General features: G+C 33.5%; 2 protein-coding genes across 11 annotated transcripts in view; one reads left to right on the forward strand and one right to left on the reverse strand.

Annotated features, from left to right (window-relative positions):
• The window catches only part of LOC145964644 (solute carrier family 41 member 1-like), a 21,828-nt gene extending 7,314 nt beyond the window's left edge, over positions 1–14,514 (forward strand). For 4 of the 10 annotated variants that reach the window (XR_014436525.1, XR_014436524.1, XR_014436527.1 and 1 more), the window contains 7 exons: positions 5,777–6,200; positions 6,952–7,312; positions 7,737–7,916; positions 9,332–9,771; positions 9,902–10,122; positions 10,202–10,586; positions 10,976–14,514. Coding sequence is in view for 1 of the 10 variants with exons in the window: in XM_083087634.1 (XP_082943760.1) it covers positions 6,106–6,200; positions 6,952–7,312; positions 7,737–7,916; positions 9,332–9,771; positions 9,902–10,122; positions 10,202–10,533 (1,629 nt within the window). In the remaining 9 variants the exon portion in view is untranslated. Of the gene's footprint in view, positions 1–1,708; positions 3,473–5,776; positions 6,201–6,951; positions 7,313–7,736; positions 7,917–9,331; positions 9,772–9,901; positions 10,123–10,201; positions 10,587–10,975 lie in introns of those variants that run through there. The other 6 variants (XR_014436528.1, XR_014436529.1, XR_014436531.1 and 3 more) reach the window with 4 other exon arrangements.
• Positions 14,515–15,342: 828 nt separating this feature from the next.
• On the reverse strand, positions 15,343–21,174 carry LOC145964024 (uncharacterized). The gene is made up of 9 exons (XM_083086385.1): positions 20,786–21,174; positions 18,505–20,234; positions 17,809–18,166; positions 17,553–17,713; positions 16,986–17,450; positions 16,530–16,827; positions 16,273–16,435; positions 15,908–16,167; positions 15,343–15,815 (listed from the first exon to the last, which is right to left on the reverse strand). The coding sequence occupies exons 1-9, from the start codon at positions 20,883–20,885 to the stop codon at positions 15,730–15,732; spliced, it is 3,621 nt and encodes a 1,206-aa protein (XP_082942511.1). The 5' UTR covers positions 20,886–21,174; the 3' UTR covers positions 15,343–15,729.
• Between the last annotated feature and the right edge of the window lie 127 nt (positions 21,175–21,301).

A 21,301-nucleotide genomic window follows, 5' to 3' on the forward strand; every position in this document is an offset into this window, starting at 1 on the left:
AGAACGATATTCAATCACGAGAAAGAAACTTGATCGAACCGTAATATGATCTCGAAGAGTAATTGTATCATTAACAACGTAGTCGATCGTGTCAATTACTGGATCTCGATGATGTACATCTTCGCCTTGTTGATCGAAGTGATCACGAATCGACACTTCAAGTGAGTAGTATTCTGTAAGCTTATCACTACTTGATACCGTACGCATTAGTTAGGATTGACATAATTAGACACGCAAACATATCAATCTGTCACGTTTTCCATGAAATAACCGACTGTTATTCATCAAGGTGCGAATTGCACAGTCGCGACATCATTAATGATGTCATTAGAGATTTGCGGTCACCAAGTTTTTAGCACTTACCGATTTGATCGCAGTTTCTACGTTATTTTAAACGATAACTTTCTTAAATGATATAATCAGCTTTTCCGTCGATCTCAAATATGCAAAGTTTAAATTTCAACTAAAAGTTAGAAAAATAGATTTTTAAACAATTTTATTTTTTACTGCATTATTATTATACGGCTTTAAAGTTTTTTTTAATAATTTCTCAAAAATTTTATTTATTCTCTGATAATTTGACTCTGATTTATTCTCTGATGACATTGATTAATCGTTGAGTATCGCTTTCGTTATTTTTTTTTCTTCATTCGTGATTCAATTCGCGTGCATCTTTAACGTCAAAAGAGCTTGTACGAACAGGAAATACTAACGTTTCAGCGGAGTAATAATTAGAAAAACGAGACTATATAAGTGTGACCTAATCCTCAAGTTACCAGAATACAAATTGTCGTGTCACGAACGGTCAGAGTGCTGCTCCTACACAGGATACGGTCATAGACGGGCCAGTGAATCCTATTCGCGCGTCATTGACCGACTGACTGTTATAAGCGAATTTTTCCGCTCCACTTTAAATAGGATTACGCTGAATGACAAATGCAGCACTTAGATCGATAGAGATTGTAATTTCAATCTTTTCGTAAAACATAATAAGAGAAATGTCATCTTTCTCTGAAGAGAGAATTGAATCACGTACTCTCTAAAAGTGAATCAGTGTATACTACTTTCACTAGACTGAATCAGTGTATTATCACTGAAAAACAGTAAATACTCACTGATTACAAGCAGTTATAAGTACAGCACTGATTACAGTGATAATACACTGATTCACTTTTAGAGAGTAGTTCAAGCTATAATATACATTTTTTTTTTCAGTATAATTTCATTCAAATTTATTACATCAACTCGTTAATTTAATCGGTAAATTGCTTATGAGAATTCAAATTGTTTACATAAGTTATCAAGCAATCGATTGTATTTATGTATTATGCAATTATGTATATACTTTTTTCCTATCGCGTTCATGGTCAACACATTTTATCGACGTAGTGCTAACACGATATTGCGCATAAAATCGGAATTAAAAGGAAAAAAGAAATATGACGAAACAAGGATATTATAAAACGTAATAGAAATATACAGCACACTAACTTAACAATCGTGAAAGTGTTTCTCAATCTAGAATCTTATCTAAAAAGACGTAATCGCGAATTCTTGAAGAAATTCAGTCTAATTTTATAGAAAGCGTAAAAACATATGCGGAATGTTAAAACACTTTTACACATATTAATGCATGTATATATAATGATGCCTTTCCTTTTTTTAAATTCTGCTATCTTATAATTATAGAATTATAATATAATTAAAGGGAAGAAAATATAAGTAAGCCTGTGTATTGAGTGTAAAAGTATATTACGTAAAAGTATACTTAACGAGCTATCTTTACTCTCTCAGGAGTATTATCGGATAAATTTAGAAAATCAATAGCAATCTCCACACGTTGGCGGAAGTTACCGTACATAAAGCATTGAATACGAACGTTGCAGTTGAAAGATAGTCATCGACAACTTTTGCATTTGTATCAACTGGACAACTGGACTTCGACACGCGGTATTGTAATGTATATTATATGTGTGTAATTGCAAATCAAATTTTAAAAATCATTAAAAATTTTATAAACTCATAATTGTATTTGTAAAACTAAATAAAACATGCACGAAATAAATAAAATAAAAAGAAATTAAAAAATTATGACAATTATAAGAAATCATAAGTAAAAGTATAATATTAGAGACACGTTCTAATTACTTTATTGATAATCGGTTATAATTGGAAAACTTATTTGTAGCAAACGAAAAGTTTGTTCGATATTGTTTTACAGTCTATGTGATATTAATCGATTACTGAATTAGTATAAGTTTAATATAACGCTTTAATGAACTCGGAACACAAAAATTCACGGAATATTATTGAGATGAATTAATGTTATCATTGAATTATACAGCACATAAAAGCAAATCGCGAAAATTATGCGAAATGAAGGCGATTGTGTTACTCGCGCGTAAATTCATGAATGAGCCAGAAATTTCTATATGTATCAGCTGATGATTGATGACGTAAGCGATGTTTGTGTAACCGCCACATGTGTGACGTCACTCGCAAGGGAAGATATCGAATATTGTTCGTCACATTATATCACATGCATTTAAAAATTTTTAGAAATAATTTTTGAAAAAAGATCCTATGCATATCTTAAGGATATGCAAGGAAGATGATAAGAGAGAAAGTATTGATCAGCTCAAATCAATTTCCAACAATATAGAAGACGAAGTCATTAAAATGATTTTGAAGAAATGTTTTTTTAAAAACGAATCTGACAGATTACTAAGGAAAATAACAACAAACTATAAAAGAAGAATTATAATAACAGAGTGCAAATTGCATCGAAACGACGAGGTAATAAGTGCTCACGATGGAACATTTCAAGACGACGTCACTAGAATTTCCAGCGCGGTGGCTCTTTTTGATAGGAAATGATGACTAAAATATTGACAAATCCACACAAAAAACGTAATAAATTATCAATAACACAACGCGATTTAAATGTATCGGAACTGATGACGCAACTGTCGACGATAGATCGTTCCCAGTGACGTCACGTTGGGATTTCAAGCACGAAGACGACCCTTCCAGACATCTGAGAATGACGATAGGGTTTCGCTATTGGCGTACAGATACCAGAATAGCATCGAGGAGTTTGCGGACTGACTGGAAAGTGGCTCGGATCGATAAACATGCGTCTGCTCCGTCCGGCGCGCCACCGACGTATACATACACGCGCACACACAAAGACACATGTGTCCCCAAACTAGTTTTAAGGAGGCATGCATACACGCGGGCACGATGCACGATCACGATCAGTCGCGATGTAACCGCAGCGTGAGACGGCCTCGCACCAGGCCACCGGGTGACCGCCATCAGATGCTCGACGTAGGCTGATCTCGTGCCGAAGAACCGATCACCGGTCACCAAAACCGGCGATCAGCGACCTGTGACACTGAAGGGGGTCCAACGGTGGGTCTTGTACTTAGGAATCATCGGGGGTCCGTCTGGACCACGCCTGAAGAATCAGGTATGGGCGGAAGGGACGAAAAAGCTATCCATAGTCGAAATTTGTTACTCTAACAAGATGTTTTAGCGAGAAAATATTTATTTTTGCGACGGATTGTGAGCTTTTTTTGTTCAACGATTTCCACGGATTAATATTCAACAAATTTGGATGGAAGTTTCAAAAATGTCTAAAAGTTTTATGTCATGAATAGAATGTAACAATTATGCGTGCAGTAAATTTCTTTGAGTTTAAGAAAATCAAATAGAGATTATGAGTGATTGAATAGTTCAGTTCCATCCATCTTTTAAAAAAAATTTAGAAAAATATGAATCCTTAAAAAATTAAATTTTAATTGATTTCTTTACGATGTTAAAGAATGAATTAGATTCTGTATTCTTTTAAGATCTTTCAGCTTCTTGCAAACATCGTGATTTTCTCTTTTAAGGGTGTTACGTCGATATTTGGATTTGATTGCACGAGGCGAAAAATGTGTGTTCGGAATAGATAGCCGGTATCGCAGATGCAAGATAGTCAGCGATAAACCTTATGAATTTTTGAACGTTTTTTTCAAAGTCGAAATCGTGCCAAATCGATTAAAAGCGTTCCAAACGAAAACACGCGTGCAAAAATCCAGTTTGCACATTCGCGGGAATATATTATTCGTGTGTAATCGACCGCTCTATCTGCTCATTGTTGATTCAAAAAACGACGATGAACGCAAGATGCAGATAAGCGACAGAGAACTCTGTCGAGGTTCTTTGACTTGATTGTGCGTAGGTTAAGGTTACAAGAACTCGTGTAATTTGCGTGACGAAATGCTTTTCAGACCTAGCTGTGCGATCGATGCATGACGCAAAGCGAGCAGCTGATCAGACAATAAATATCAAATGCAATCGCGCGATTGATCATCAGGCAGTTCGCGACACTCATTGATCTTTATCGGATATTGCAGCCTAATTGTATCAATATCATTTGTCCCAGATCTTTTTTCATTTTAATGTGATGGGAAAATTAGAAAGAAAATTAAATGTCTTAAAAGTATATCGATTAATATATCGATAAATAGAATTGGTAGAGGAAGGGAATTGCAGATTCTTAAATTTTTTATATCATATATGAATGAGTAAAGAGGCACAGCAATCAGAAGAAACAGAAAGAATTCAACAATTTTAAAACCAATCCTTGTTCCAGACAATTAAATATTCAGTTTCGAAATAAATAAAATCTATACTTATTATACATTTATAAATATCATAATTTAATATAAAATAATATAAGATTTAATATAAAATAAAATTTATTCATTCTTTTTAATTCATAATACCATATTAGTTGGCTGAAGATATTGATGTCTCACAATCAGTTACACTTGTACTCGTAAAAGCAAAGTTACCTTTTTAATCGATCAGCCGCACAATGTGGTCTTGATTAAACAGTTTACAATCTCAATTTCCACGAGTAAAATTGCCACGCGGTTGAACATCGTTATCATTATCATCGTGATGATCTCATTAATGACAACATCGAAGCGCGTCCATTTCAGATTTCGGATATTGATAGTCAAATCGCGTAAAAATCAATCAGTTGGATCATCATTCTTACTAGATGAAGAAAATTAAATTAATCCTTGTATTGCGAATGACTTATTAAAATGTATAGTTATTCATTATCCACGCAACTTATTACATATAATTAATATAATGCATTCACGACAATAATATTTCAAAATATATTATCAACTTGTTTCGAGATGTAATTCAAGCAAGAAAAAATTGAACATGTTAGATAATTAGCGGCACACGTGGCATATATAAAATATTTATTCGTGATATCATCTGCTTGATATATGCGATAATTTTATTCACAAATCCAACGCAAATCACGGAATTATGTACTCGAGGAATTTTAATATATATCATGAGACTGTTTCATAATGTCTCGCGTAGATAAAAAATTTAGATACATAAATAAAATAAATCAACAATACAGGATTGATTCTCACTGAAAGAATTAATTCATTAATAAGAAAGAATCATTGATAGGGAATCTCTAAAATAATGTAAAATTATTGTGATAAATGTGTGTGTCTCTGTGAGAAATAATTCAGTAAATATGTCGCTTTGATACATTGAAGATTATGTGATTTTGAAGGTATCAATTTTCTCTAAAATTAGGCAATTATATATTATTATTATTAATTTAATATCCTTGCACACTATCATTAAGCTTTGAATCTTCTCAAATAATAAATTTATGGAATTCTAATTAGTATTCCACGTGATCTGCTAAACTTGCGATTAGATTAATATGACGATTCTTTAACAGTGATCCTCCACAGGAAGAGGTCAGTTACCTTTCTTTGGCACATCGCTGGATGATTCATATTTTGATTTTCGCCGTGATTAGCCGACAGCAGTTCTTCAGAACATCTAATCGAAAGAGAGAAGAAAGATAGTGACTGTCTCCCCGGTATAATTACGTAATTTACGTTATTTGCGTCCTGAAATACAATTGTTGTCGTCATCGTCGTCGTCGTCGTCATCACCATCGTCGCCGTCGCCGTCGTTGTTGTCGGCGGCGCGAGTCTTATCATTCTCAAAGAAGAATGGATACATATTCGCGGCAAAGAGTTTCATACAGCCCTCAGTAGGAAGATGATAGAGGGCCAGGTGCATCAACATCCGGTACGAGTGCCGCCCGACAAGTCACAACCGTCCCAGACTGCCAATACCGGCATCAAGTTCGAAAAGTATGTTGAAAAATATTGTGCAGAAAATATCCCGTGCTCTTCACGTATCTCTAATGAGAATTAAGAGTTTCGAATCAAAATTTCGTGTAAAACGCAACGACACGCATGGACGATTAAGAAATGGGTGACGGTGTTCGACGGAATCACGCATGAAATCACACGATAGAATTAATTGTGGATTTACGCGCTTATGCATTTAACATGCGCCATTAATTAATCACATTCGTTCATTCATCATTTAATTGCATCATTTAATTCAGACTTTAGTTTTTATCTTTTCATCATCCGAACTATATGTACTTCATTATCATGCAGTCTTAATCCTTCGACTACGAAATAATTTGGCGCGATAATTATCGCATCAAATCGAGCAATAAATAAAAATTGCAATATATGATTTTTAGAAATAAAATAATATTATTAAGTTATGATAAATTGGATAGTTGCGAAAACTTCTATCAAAAACTGTTTTAGATTTGTCAATTTTCTATTTAATTGTCTTTATTTGTGGCTCGAAATCAGAAAGACGAGTGTTCTGCATAATCACAATGTAATATTTATTATTCTATTACTAAATCGTAGAATCACATTTGTCGATTTCGTTCGAATCGTGATTTAAAGTAATACTTGAAAAGTATTACTTTAAATCACAATACTCCGATTTTATCTCTTGAACAAAGGGCTAATAAATATTCTCGACATTGCATCTATTCGACATCAACGCAACGGAAATCTGTTTTTCTGTCGACAGTGAGCAATGTAAGGAGCCCTTGCTTCCGGAGAAACAGAACTCCCACAAGATGACACCAATCGATGGCCGTTCACAAACCACCTCCGAATCAAAAGACACCAATACTAATGGACAGGCGACTACAGCGAATTCCACTATTAGTGGACACAACACCGAGGATTGTTTCGAGGTGACCATCTTCGACGAGGGCACCGATAGCGGTCGGTTACCGGATGTCGTTGCCGAGAGTAAAATCTACGGTGCGGCCGATGAGAATGAACCACTCGAGTCGTACTTGGCGATTACCATCCAGGTCTTCATACCTTTTCTTATCGCCGGTCTGGGCATGGTGGGCGCCGGATTAGTTCTCGATCTAGTCCAAGTACGAACAGAATTCACATATCTATCATGCGGATTCTTTTTCTCTTCCTTTCTTCTATCCCCTCTCTACCAAAAAATATTTTACGAGACACGATGTTAATAACATCCATAATATTTTTATTAAACTAATCATCCAGCTTGCAATCTCTTGATAAATCTATTATAATTTTTTTTCTTCTTTTTACTTTTGGAATAGATTAAACACCTTAGAATAGGAATGGAAAATATTTGGGAATATAAATTTACGTAATCTTAAAATTAGAGATCTTGGCAAAATCTTTAGATCCATTAAATCTTTAGATCCATTTATATATTTTATCTATTTATTCATTAGTCTTTCTCTTCTATCTAAAAAGAAATCTACTTTAAATTAGCTTAATTTTGATTTTATATTATTAATAAATTTTTATTTCGTTTGCTTACAGCACTGGGTAGTCTTCGAAGAAGTCAACGAGCTCATGATTCTCGTACCAGCACTTTTAGGATTGAAGGGTAATTTAGAAATGACTCTAGCATCACGTCTTTCTACTCAAGCGAATCTCGGACATATGGATATGCCGAAAGAGCAATGGCATATGATCGTTGGGAATCTCGTCTTAATACAAGTAAGAATAATCAGTGATTCAATCACAAATTTAAGAATAATTCTGTAATGATGTAATTCTGTAATTGCAATAATTTCGCTAACTATTCGTTGCTAACTAATTCTTTGATATTAACAACTGGCAATCTTAATTACGATTAATACATGCAAATTAAATACAGAATATCTGTCAAATAGATTTGCATCCTTATAAGGTATAATCTAATGTATAATGCTTAATGTAACAAGATATAGTTCATCAATCCTTTCACGTTTAGGTTCAGACTTTACTTTAGCGAAACTGGTTTTAACTAGATGTTCTATAATTAAACGCCGATATTTACCATTCGTCATTTGAAAAAGTCATAACTTAATTCCATCGAATACATTGCAAAATACATATTGATTTAATTCGATGCCGTGTGTTTTTCTCTTAAAACTTCTACTGCTTCGTTTTAATCGATGTTTGGGTTCTTTGATAGATCTCAAGCTTCTTATTTAACAATTATGCGACAAAACGCGCGGAAAAATTTTGCGCTATTAATCATCCGATTCCTTATCATCTAGTATCGTAAATACATTCGCAAATGTACGCTTTACGTATTTTTTTAAATTCAAGTTCAGTCTCACGAATTTCCATCAGTAAATCAATGGCATGAAATTCTTGTAACTTTGCTAATTAATAATAAATTAAATTCGCACATTTTAACAAATCGCTGCTATTTGTCAATTAACGAAACGATTCGTCATTGCTTATGCATCCTGGATATCGTAAATTGCCAGAGGATACTATGATGTGATGCGATAATTTGACCTATGATTAACAGTTAATTGTTAAATGAGCCGGCAACACGATTCTGAGAAAATAAGCAATGTTTTTCCTAGCCGTTCGATTTAGCAAATTGAATTATGTTCTCTGGCTGTCTTATCACATTGGCGCCACGATTTTATTTGGCCTTCGAGAAGTCGACTGTTTGCCGTATGATCTTTCGTGCACGACACATAGCTGGTTACTTCATAAAACATCATGCTTTAAACGATATGTGTGTTTCCATATCGTGAATCTTTATCTATCTACATAAGATAAGTTAATATATATTTCTGTATAAAATCAGAAAATTCTTCCTATAGAAAATATAAAAAAACACATTATAGAAAATATAAAAAATCATACTATATCAAATTTTACAGTTTTCTTTAACATATATCTCACCATTTTTTTATTTTTTCCACAGCATTCTAAATATATATCTATCTTATAAATTAAATATTATTAAATTTTATTATGACTTGTCAAAGGTCTTGCATTTTCAATTAGAATGCCATTCACGCTTCTCCATTAAAACGAATATTAGAAAAAGAAATAAACAAGAGAATCTTTCTGTTTCAACGCAAGTTTTTGTTGGTATAAAAATAAAATTTTCCTCAATTTTATAGTGTCAAGCAATAGTGGTGGGCTTCCTGGGTTCCGTGGTGGCGATCGTGATGGGTGCCTTTCGCAACGGCACGGTCTCCCTGGATCACGCCTATCTGCTATGTGCCAGCAGTCTGGTCACTGCATCCCTTGCTTCCTTTGTTTTGGGCCTTATTACTGCGGGCGTAATCGTCTTCTCCCGTCATTGCCATATCAATCCGGATAATGTGGCCACGCCGATAGCCGCCAGTCTCGGCGATATCACCTCCTTGGCACTTCTCTCTTGGATTGCCACCGTACTGTACGAATCTATAGACAAACAAGATTGGGTAGCGCCCCTCGTCATAGCTTGCTATGTCCTTGTAACACCGCTCTGGGTATGGATTGCCAAGAAAAATAAATACACTAACGACGTGCTCTATTTTGGTTGGACGCCAGTTATGGTGGCTATGTTAATCAGCAGGTAAAAATAGAGAAATCACTGCTCATTCTTAGAGTTTGCTAATGGATAATGTGTTATCTACCAAAGGCCTACTGCCACCTGTATCATACTTCAAGTAAAGCTCAGTCTAACACAGAAATTTTCTACACAGTTGTGGCGGTCTCATATTGGAGTTCATGGTGTCGCGTTTTGAAAATCTGACGGTATTTCAACCGGTTATCAATGGTGTCGGCGGGAATCTGGTGGCCGTTCAAGCCAGCAGAATATCAACGGCACTTCATAAACAAGCCGAACTTGGCACGCTTCTAATTCCACCAGGACTTACGCATCCCGTCATATTTATTACTCCTATCGCTAATTTCTTCGGGAAAGGTATCTCTTCATTCCTCGATAAATAATCGAAAAACATTTTTTCTCAGAATATTTCTTCACCGTTAGTTCTTTTCTTCAGGTACGCACGCCAGGACGACGAGAGTCTTGATGGCGATGGTGATACCGGGCCACATCATCTTCATTTATCTGATCAACTATATGAAAGATGGCAATACGTCGATGACGCCGCTCTTCGTCTTCGTTTACCTCTGCGCGGCGATGTTGCAGGTCGCGGCACTCCTCTATATCGCCTATATAATGATTCACTGGATGTGGAAGCGAAAAATCGATCCCGATAACTCGGCGATTCCATATCTAACCTCGATGGGTGATTTGCTCGGGATCAGTCTGCTTGCGATTGCCTTTCAATTTCTGTACCTGGTCGGAGATCAAGATTTCGACGCGCCCTGAACGTAGTAAGACTAATTTTTGTGTGGCTATGAATGCAGTTAACGACGATCATGGTAATTAGCATGTTAATTATCACTTGTACGCATAATTAGAAAATTTATCGAAAAATTATTATATTTCTAAGAATTTATAAATATATTAATCGCATTATGTGTAATGATCTAATTATATCAGAGATATCAATCAAGAAAAAATTACATCATTTACATATATAAAATTTCTCTAACTTATTTTTAAATTTCCAGATATACTGCGTTCTAAAATTCACTGCCAATATAAATCTATAGATCACGTTACGTATATATTCTAGATTTCAAATACTAGGCAGTAAATTTCGAAACACAGTCATAATATCTGAGAAACATTAATTGTTTAGTGCTTCGATTTATATCAGTAAAACGATTTATGGATACTCGAATGAAATATATTACATTTTTTTCAGGAAGTCATAAATTGTATAATGTTTCCCGGCGGGCACAAGTTAGAGCTGTCGGATCGAAAGGGCATTCCTACGAGGCTGTGGTCGTCTGAAAGTATATTCCACCGAACGCTATCTTCGATTTGCCAGTCCGCCGATGAGTTTTCAGAAGAATGGACGGTCGCAGTATTTATTGACAAAGTATTAACAATTCGTCACCTTTTTATTTCGCCTTTTGTCAAGAAATTAAGAATAATCATCAAATATATGAAGATTCCCTCTTTATATTTTGCGAAAACTTATTCGTCGAATTATTTTCGACAGAATCTTGTCCGATATCTTAATATTTGATAACTAATAAATTTCTGATATATGCAAAATAAAAGTAACGGATCGTTAATACCTTGTCAAACCGAGCGGACATACTCAGGTTTTAATTAGGTACTAATATATCAGAAGATTACAAAGGTTGGTATGCCAGATTATAGCTACTAATATATTAAAAAATAACACGAGATAGATAGTGGCAAATTAATTCGTCGAATATAAAAATTGAAAAACGATTGAATTTTTGCAAATAACGTTATCTTCAAAGTTTAAGCCTAAAATTCAAGAATTAATTTTTTCAAAAACGGCCGATAATATAAAGATAATTCATAGTATTAAATTAATTATATTTACTAAATGATAACAATAATTTTGCGAACGAATTTTTCAGTAATATATATTTGGCGAAATATTTCCCGAGCGTAATTCAAAGCCTAAGACTTTGATCCTAATTCCAGAACTTAGATATATTTTGAAATTCAAGGACACAAAATTCTCGTGGACTATAAGGAAAAAAAATTAAAGCAAAGATTTTCATATTTTCTGAATATAGAGTGGGGGAATAGAGTCTACAAAAATATATATTAAATTGCAATCGCGAAAATTGCACTAAAAATTTAATATATAATTCTGTAGACTGTCATTCATTTTTTTGAGCTCAGCGAGAATTCTGGTTCTTCCATTAGGCACACGTAAATAAAAAAAAAATACTTGTAATCATATTACCAATTGCGCATGTGTCTTCGAATAGTTGCCTTCGTATACGACGAAATTTAGATAAGTATTTAGAAATTGCCATGCGATCTATTTTTGGAAGCTTTAGAAGCTCTCGAATTTGCTCGATTCTAAAGTATAAGTATACTCTGTATAAACTATCTTAACTTTTGCAGTTAATCAGAACTTAGTCTTCCTTGTGCAGATAAGCAATCCTCATTTTTTCTAATTTTCGAAATTATTCGTTAAAAATATTCAAAGTGTTTCTTGTGTTTCTATGAAAATAATCGTTTAAAAAATTAAATGCATCAAAAATTGAGTCGATGAGCGAGTCATCATCAAGTTCGAGAGCCAGGAAAATCACACGAAATCTCGTGTGACAGAATGATCGATGATGGTTTTGTGCTCACTAGTATTATCACTTGGTCAAGTAAATGTATTTTCAAAATGTATTTTAAATGAATTCAATTTTGCATACATGGATGTACCGTAACTTATATATAAAAAAAGAAAATTATGCAGATTTGCGACTTGAAAGAACACAATAATTCAAATTGATGTAAAAACGAATGCGCAGTTGTTAAGAAAATATAATCCAAAATTTTTCGATTAATCAAATATCATGATATCATTGCAAATTTTACGAAAAAGGTGCAGAGATGATGATATATGTGTGAATCTTATTATTAGTAAAATTATGCACGATAGAATAGCATCTCTTCGAGAAAAGAAGAACGAGTGTATTCAGCAATGTAAAATATACATTTAGTTAATGTCCAGTTGGCAATTATCTCACACATCGTGCGAGTAATTTAATTCACACATTGATTACGACACGTAGTACAACACATTTCTTTATGTTCAAAGATAAAGAGATTTCACAGCTACTCTTCGGTCAAGATTAATTTCATTCGATACATTTATCAATTTATGTGAGTATTATACTAATATAGTATTGTAAATTACAATATTCTATAAAAAAGGAGAGCGAAAAGAGAAAACGTCGTTATATTTCCGTGTACATATTACTGTGTATAATGTACGTATTTTATATGTACATTACGTATGCTAGGCATCGTGTCGGGGACTAATATTTAGTCTATGTGATAGGAAAAGGGATTTATATCCAAGACGATATCGCCTTTCGCATGTTCAGTATTAATATCGCTTTACTATTGCCTAGAATTGCTATAAAATAAATGCAACTCTAGCAGAGATACTCGATTCCACCGAAAGGACATGCACTTCTTTTGACACATGTATTTTGTAGCAAACTGCGTTTAATTGCGATCCGATTATGATAGCACGATGTATTCTTGTATGAGAAAAAAAAAGATATAACATGATACATTACAGTTGCGTTTTACACGATTAGCATTAATTCATTATTCATTAATTCATTTTGTCATTCATAATATCGAATTATTTCATTCATCTCGATTCGCGATAGTCACTCCACAAATGTTACCAATACCACAAAGGAGATATTGCGAGATTAAGTAAAATACGAAAATATATGCTCGCATATTTGCGAACATAAATTCTCTTAGCCATATGCATGTGTTTTGTTATGCAATCGAGTACTTTAAACGGCCTTTATTGATCGTCTATTGCTCGTGACGCCGTAGTGAATGTCATTCGTTTCATTTTATAATGTGAAATATACCCCTTTTCTTTTTTTATATACGTCTATTATTTCTAACGAGCACAATAATTGTATTATGGAAGGGAACGTGCTAAAAACGCAGACAATAATAATTAATTGCAATTTGAGGACGGATACATAAAGTATTTTGTATGTAAAAAGTTGGAATATAGGATCCCTTGTACAGAGCTGACTTTTACAAATAAAAGTGGAAACGACATATATATTTTAAATCATCTTTTATTCTACTTGTAAAGGAAACTGATATCGCAAGGAAGAACGATGCTGCCGGATCATAAACTCTTGTCTCGATGTATCTCAAGAAACATAATCGTCTTTAAGTATTGTCTGTAATCTAAAGTATAGCGTTTAATTCTCATATAAACTAGAATGACAAACATACAGACAATATAATAACGAAAATAAAGAAAAAGAGAAATATTTTATATACAATATTGCGTGTTAAATTGTATCTTATAAACAATAGAACTGGATATTTTAACGGAGAAATCGAGCACACACAGTGTACTTCGGAAATATGTTCCTGTCTACATTATATATATGTTGAAATATATTAAAAGAAAAGAAGATAGGCACTCTCTTTGCATCGTAACAATCAATTTCGTAAACACACGATAGCGATATCTATAGTCAATTGCGGCATGAATCGCACGAGTTTTATGACGAGTGTGATATAGTGCAGTGATAATTGCGCAATGATATCCGAATGTCTAACTGGAATTATGCTTTTAATTATTAAACACGAAATCATCGAGCAGCATAATATAATTGAGAAATACTTTAATGTAGATCTCATCGAAATGTAAATTTTGTAAAATATGTATAAAGAGAAAAAAAAATAAAATGTGAAAGAAAATGTTCTAGCTTTCTTTTATGCAACGATTGTATATTTATTTAGTACATATAGCAGAATACTTTAAATATCGAAAGAAATAGATTGTGTCATGTAAAATTTACATTATATTATTTTGATTCTTTGTTCCTTTTAAAAGAGACTTTTTCTAATATTATATGCATATAAATTATATATAAATTTAATACAAACTCTTAGACGAGATTATAAATAAATACACACATACATATTATATATATATAGTATGTACATATGTGTGTGTATGTATATATATAATACACAACTAAAATTAATTATTCATAATTATTTTTAATAATTAATACACACATTTACCATTTCTCTTCAACACTTATTGCAACATTATCATCTTTCAATTTGTTTCTAAATTGCTTTCAATAAATTATATTTTATTCCTAAATTATAAATATCAAACAGCTATATATTAGTAACAGTCATAACTGTTGTTAATATCGTAATTGCTAGATTAATATCACAAAAATATGTATGCATCATCACGATACATAATAATACATTTCCACAAAGCCCTGAGATACTTTTTTATTACAACGCTATTTATTATGATTATAGCAATTATCCATAAAAGCACGTTTGCATGATACATAGGTGTCAATCATATTTGTGTGATTCAAAAACTCAATTGCAAAAAAAATTAATATATTTGTTTCCCTCGAGTCAAACATGCAATATTACTAATATATATGTATATGTATATATGTCTACTTTTATATATATATATATATATGTTGATTTATTACAGATCCTTGAAATACACCTATATTGTGCAAGGTTGGGTTAATAAATAAACAGATGCAACGTATCTCGTTCTTTTAATGCTATAAAATATAAATAAGCAATAATATAACGGAGTATAAAAATATTAATCGAAATATCGTGATGTATATATCGAAATCCTTTACATCCATCTATTATCAGTTGTTCATGATTTGCATATAAATGTCACAAGATTGATGTCGCGGATGTGTGATCTTATCAACTATGTACGATCTCGAATTTAATGTGAAAAGAAATCTTAAATCGACACAATAAATGTATATTACATTACATGTATATTACATATTTATACATAAGAAAATATGATACACATACATACGGCAGTAAAGTATGCGCAATAATACGAGCTGTAGTCTTACAGCAATAGTCGCACGATGTTCGTAATAAACTGTAAGTGAAACATTGTTATTGTAATTTCGCTGCTTCCTTCACTTTCCAACGAATTAACTCCATGCAAGCGACGGCATCTTCTTTACTGTCATGACCACCAACTAAAATACAAATTATTATTAGATCTTATTATATATATTCTCTCCCTTTTAAACACTTTTCTTTCCTTTTAGATATAAAAGATTGCACCTACTGTCATTTTGTATCAGTTTTCTGAGATATTCAGAACAGAGATTTTTCAATGCCCGTTTTTGTGGATATCCATTTTTATGCGGAAACATAACGCTGGTATCCACAACGGTATCATGAAGTAGCCTCAAAGCTTTAAAATCGCTTTCAAGGCTATGACCCACCAGAATTGTTTTGTCCGAAAACATTGTAAGAAGTGTAGCTTGTACATCTAATATAGTCGTCGTCACGTTTTTCATATCTTCTTCTGTAATCCCTGAGAATCTACCATAACATAAAAAATTAGTTGTCACACATATAAATATTGATATTTTTAAACAACATATATAAATATATATTTAATCAATTTTAGATTTTATTATCATTTACCTTGTGTTATAATCAATTATCGAATTTTGTGGTTTGACTAACGTTTCATATATTACGTTACAATCTTCATCAATCACTGTCACTCTCGTCAATTCTAAACCATGTGTAGTATAACACATTTCACAATCAAGTGCATAAACACCTTGTTCGTCCATAGAAACATCTTTGTTTTTATGGATACAAAATGCAAGAAATTAATATATAATACACTGCACTTGGATATATAAGAAAAATATAAGAAACTAAAAATATCTTACCTTTTGATAAAGTTCTAACATAACCACGAAGATTTTCATAATCTGTGTAATCCCATACGTGTGTCTTTGCATCACAGCAACCAGTAGCTGATCCATATTGCTGACAACAACTATACTTGCCTTCACCTTTAATTGTAAACTTCCTTCCCCAGTGATATATACAATTTTGTTGCTGTACAGCAAAGCCCTGTTTATCTACCATGTATGCTTGGCCACATCGGCTACATATTCTTTCATTAGGCACTTTTGACAAAACAGTTTGGTTCCGTGCATTAGTTACATACACCTTTGCTCGCCCCTGTAAAGTGTAGGACATATTTTATTATAGATAAAACGCCATTTTTTGAAGAGGTTGTAATTGTACGATATATTATTTCTTCTTTTTTCATTCTTAGTTCTAATAAATTGCACTAATTCTTTTATTTACTTTATTATTTAAGATTTTTTCTTTTTTACCTTTGTACCATCTGGATGTCTACGTGGAAATCCATTATCTCTGAGCTGCTGCTCTGTCATGATCCATTTCTTGAGCATATTGTAAAGCGCAGGTCCTTTAAAATCTACCACACTCTTTTTACTCTTGACTATGCTCCAAGAGCCCTTTGATTTGCCAGCAAGCATGGCTTCGTGAGATACCATACCACAGTTTAATCCAACGGACTTTTCATTCGATTTATTTTGATCGACTTCTTTCCTCAGTCTATGAGCCGCCAGCATACACGAATTTTTATATACAGCAAGCGCCTTACATTTTTCGTGACATGCGAATTCCTCTTTAACGGCGCGTTGCGCTGCATCCTCACCGTTCGTATAAATTTGCACGCATATATCGTGCATCATATTAATATAATACTGCCGAACATTTAAGGGAAACTTCTGAGTAGCGACTTGAAGCGGTTCTGGACGTATTAGTTGAGGTACCTGTATACAAATAGAATTTTAATGAATATGTAATGTATGTGGACAGGATTTATGTAATTAAATTATATTGGAATACTTAACAGTTTCTAATTAAATACTTACTATTTGCGGAATGTGAGCGACGCGTACACTGCCCTTTGTAGTTTGCGCTATTGTTTTGTTATTTATTTCTTTGTTCTCGCAATTTCCTGCTGTTACTACTACCTTTTTCTTTTCCATTGCAAGAGATTGTGCATATGGAACATGAGCGATTCTAATACGACCTATAATATACATTATAAAACATTAATAAAAGAAATATTCATTCAAAAATAAAACATAAAACTATAATTTAATTGCTATGTTATTTTTAACTTGCCATTCACATTCGATTGCAGATCGCTATTGCTTGTTGATGAGATGGTCTCGATATGCTCTTTATGTAAATTACTTGAAGATGCTGACGCAGATGTAACTTGAGTCTTCATATCAGCTGTCGCCTTCTCTGCGGCCTTTCGAGTCGCTGCTTCTCTCATCAAACGCCATCGCTCGTACATTTTCTGTTGTGGTGTTATGAGCTTTTTTGGTGGCTGACTAGGACCTAAGTGTCTAGTGACACTTGTAGCTGCTGAAGGATGCGCGACTCTTTTCTTACCAATTTCTTCCACGTCTTCGGTTTCTTCTTTTAAAGATTTTTTAACTGATACTAATTTTGGATGATCAGAGGCTTGATATTCCTTAAAAATAATTAAATGTAAACAATAAACAATAAATGTAAATATAAAGTTCATCTAATGCACTAAGTAAAAACAATTAAATTACATTTTTTTTTATTAATATAGAATTTTTTATTTTTATCATATAAATTTTATCACATAAGTTTTGTAACATGTACATATTTTAATTAATTAAAATGCAAATCCAGAATACTACAAAAAATAATAAAAGAAGATAAATGTGTTGAACAGATTGCATATTAAATAGATTCTGAAAGATTATTTCTGAAAGATTATTTCTAATATCATAAGTATATAATATATAAATGTAATATGTAAATATTTATATAAAAATTTACCTGAAATATTCTTAGGCATTCTTCTTGTACATCATGATCAGAATCTGATAATTCTAAAATTTCTTCGTCCATGTGTTCCAAATTTTCCCCGTCCATAAAAGAATGAATACTATCTGCAGGACTATCAGAACTATCAGATGAATTCCTTTCGCTACTATTTTCTTTATGTTTGCTGGATTTTTTAGAAGAATCATTATATCTTCGATTCGATTCCAAATGATGCTTTCTATCGCTTCTGCTGGATGTATGTTTATTTGATATAGAATTCGATGAATTTGATCTTGATTTATGTTTATCATGCCGGCTAGATTTATGATGATTGTTTCGATCTCTCTTTGGAGAAGTATGCCTATGTCTTCGCGAATCGGAATGTTCTCTATTTCGATGCGAAGAGTCTTTATTATCACGATTGCTTTTTTTCCTATCTTTATCTCTACTAGAGGAAGGACGATGCCTATCTCTGGAATCTGATTCATGTCGAGATTTTTCTTTGTCTCTCCTCCTAGAACTATGATGATCTTCTCTATCTCTTTTCTTGCTTTTACCATGACTTCTGTGTCTTTCTTTCTCCTTATCAGTACTCTCTTTTGTACTTTCCTCTTTTTTCTGTGATAATTTACTTGTGTCAGTTTTATGTTTAGATCTATCACTACTTTTTGTATCACCCGTTTTAGTATCATAGTGATTATTATGCATTTTTTTGTCTTTATTGCTTGTTTGTTTATCTATAGTATCAGCTCTTGCATGTTGCAAATTTTCCTTCTCCTTTTCATTCACATCTTCTATTTGCTCAGCTTTTTTAATGTTTGCATTATATTCATTATTAGATATGTCTTCTATAGATTCATCATCAGAAAATTTAGGTTCAATATCCAAAGAATAATCTTGAGAATCCTCACTGGCTGATGTTTTAGCTTGTTCTAATGTATTAGAAGCAGTGTGATCAGTAGTAAGAAGCTCATCTATCATATCAAATTCTGATTCAAATTGATTCAAAGTAGCATGATTTAATTGTTGAACTGTTTTTAATGGCGCCTTAACATTTTTAGGAACATATTCCTCCCGCCTTTTCTTAGATTTTGGATGGTATATTTCCTTAAATTTAGACTGATAATCATTCGAGTTACTGTCATCATACGAATTTGATGAGGATGAATCTGATTTAATTGTTGGTATGTAACTCTGTACAGTATCTTGATCGGTTGAATTGACTATTGCAGTAGGTTTATATGTAATTTCAGATGATTGAGAGCTGCTGGATTCCTGTTCCTGAATATTTAACCATGGTTTAATCCTTTCCGGCGAGAATTTACGCTTCACAGCCACTCTACTTTCCCTGGTTGGCATATATGAAACCACAGGTATGTGTCGCTTTTTCAATTCCGCTATCGGGGTTGGATTGTAAACACATGCAACTGGCTTTGTAATGGGCGTTGGAATTGTAATATGCTTTCCTACTATATTTGATGTAGCACTGCATAAAGGGGCAGCAGAACCAGAGCCTAGGGTTGGTTTGAGTCCTTCCACTACTTGAGAGACAATGTTCTGTGAAACTTTCTCTGTATCTGTGACTTCCTGATCCGCAAGTACTTTTTTTACAGCTTCTGTCACTAAATGTTGTAACATATCAGGATTCGAAGCTATGACATCGGCAGATTTGTCCTCCTGTGCTTGCCCCGCCGCCTGGGCCTCCACCACCCCAGCCATTCCTGCTGTGCTTCCCGCATCTTCTGTGTAAATTATACATTAGCTTTTATTCATTTACAATTATTATTTGATAAAACAACTAATAATTCGTCAAAGTATTGGTATCTTTAATTTTTTGTACAATAAGTTTTATATATTTAAGAAATTTTCATTATTAAGAATCAGATTTTAAATTTCCAAGTACATAAAATTTGACTCTCAGATACATAAAGCAATATATATGTAAAAATGTAAAAATATGATATTGAATAAATAGAGATACAAGTCTTTATTAAAACATGATACGTCACATGATGTACATGATGTACATAATGTACAATGTACATAACATGATGCGTCAGAGAAAACATCAGTTTCTCAATCATCTTTGTTAATACTATAGACAAAGGAAATGGACAAAGGATCTACCAACCCAACCGAGATCTCAACAATTACAATTTGACAGCTTTCAACGTTGAACAATTTCATTCAATTAGGACAAAAAACAACTTGCGGAATATGTTTTACAGACAGATTAAATAGCTTAAGCTACGTCGCGAGCGCTGAAGAGGATCTTGAGGTCGCACGTTCTTACCTCGTCTAGCATGTTTGAAATGGCAATAGGGTCGATCGCACGATCCGCTGTCATAAAACGGGCAATTTATCGTTTTAAAATAACCGGTGGAGGGCAACATAACTGGTTCATCGCATTCCGCGCTTCGGAGAGGCCATTCCTCGCGACGGATGCGTGTGTTGTCGTCGCCCTTGCGTTACGTGCACCGCGTTTACGAGATTATCGCACGCTAGTCGAATCGTCGTGCAATGTCAACGATTCGAGACATGACATACTCGTCAATCGTCGTCGCGCGTCAGAAGAAGAGATCGATGCGACGAATGAATCCGGCAATTTCGCTCGAGTCTAAAGTTAATATAAGAGGTTACGTTACGCCGTCGTTCGGCTCGCAAATGCGACACCTGACACCATCGCGCGACGCACGCATCAGCGCCCTGCACGTGCGCCCCTTTAAACGATGCCCCGGCATACGAGCGGCATATCCGGCAATATGCGTTGACGCATTCGATATTTGATCTTTATACTTATAATCTTTAT

This window comes from Camponotus vicinus, unplaced genomic scaffold (assembly GCF_025532165.1).
Source record: "Camponotus vicinus isolate PSW18456_S1 unplaced genomic scaffold, iyCamVici1.0 SCAF_13, whole genome shotgun sequence".
NCBI classification, from domain to species: Eukaryota; Metazoa; Arthropoda; class Insecta; order Hymenoptera; family Formicidae; genus Camponotus; species Camponotus vicinus.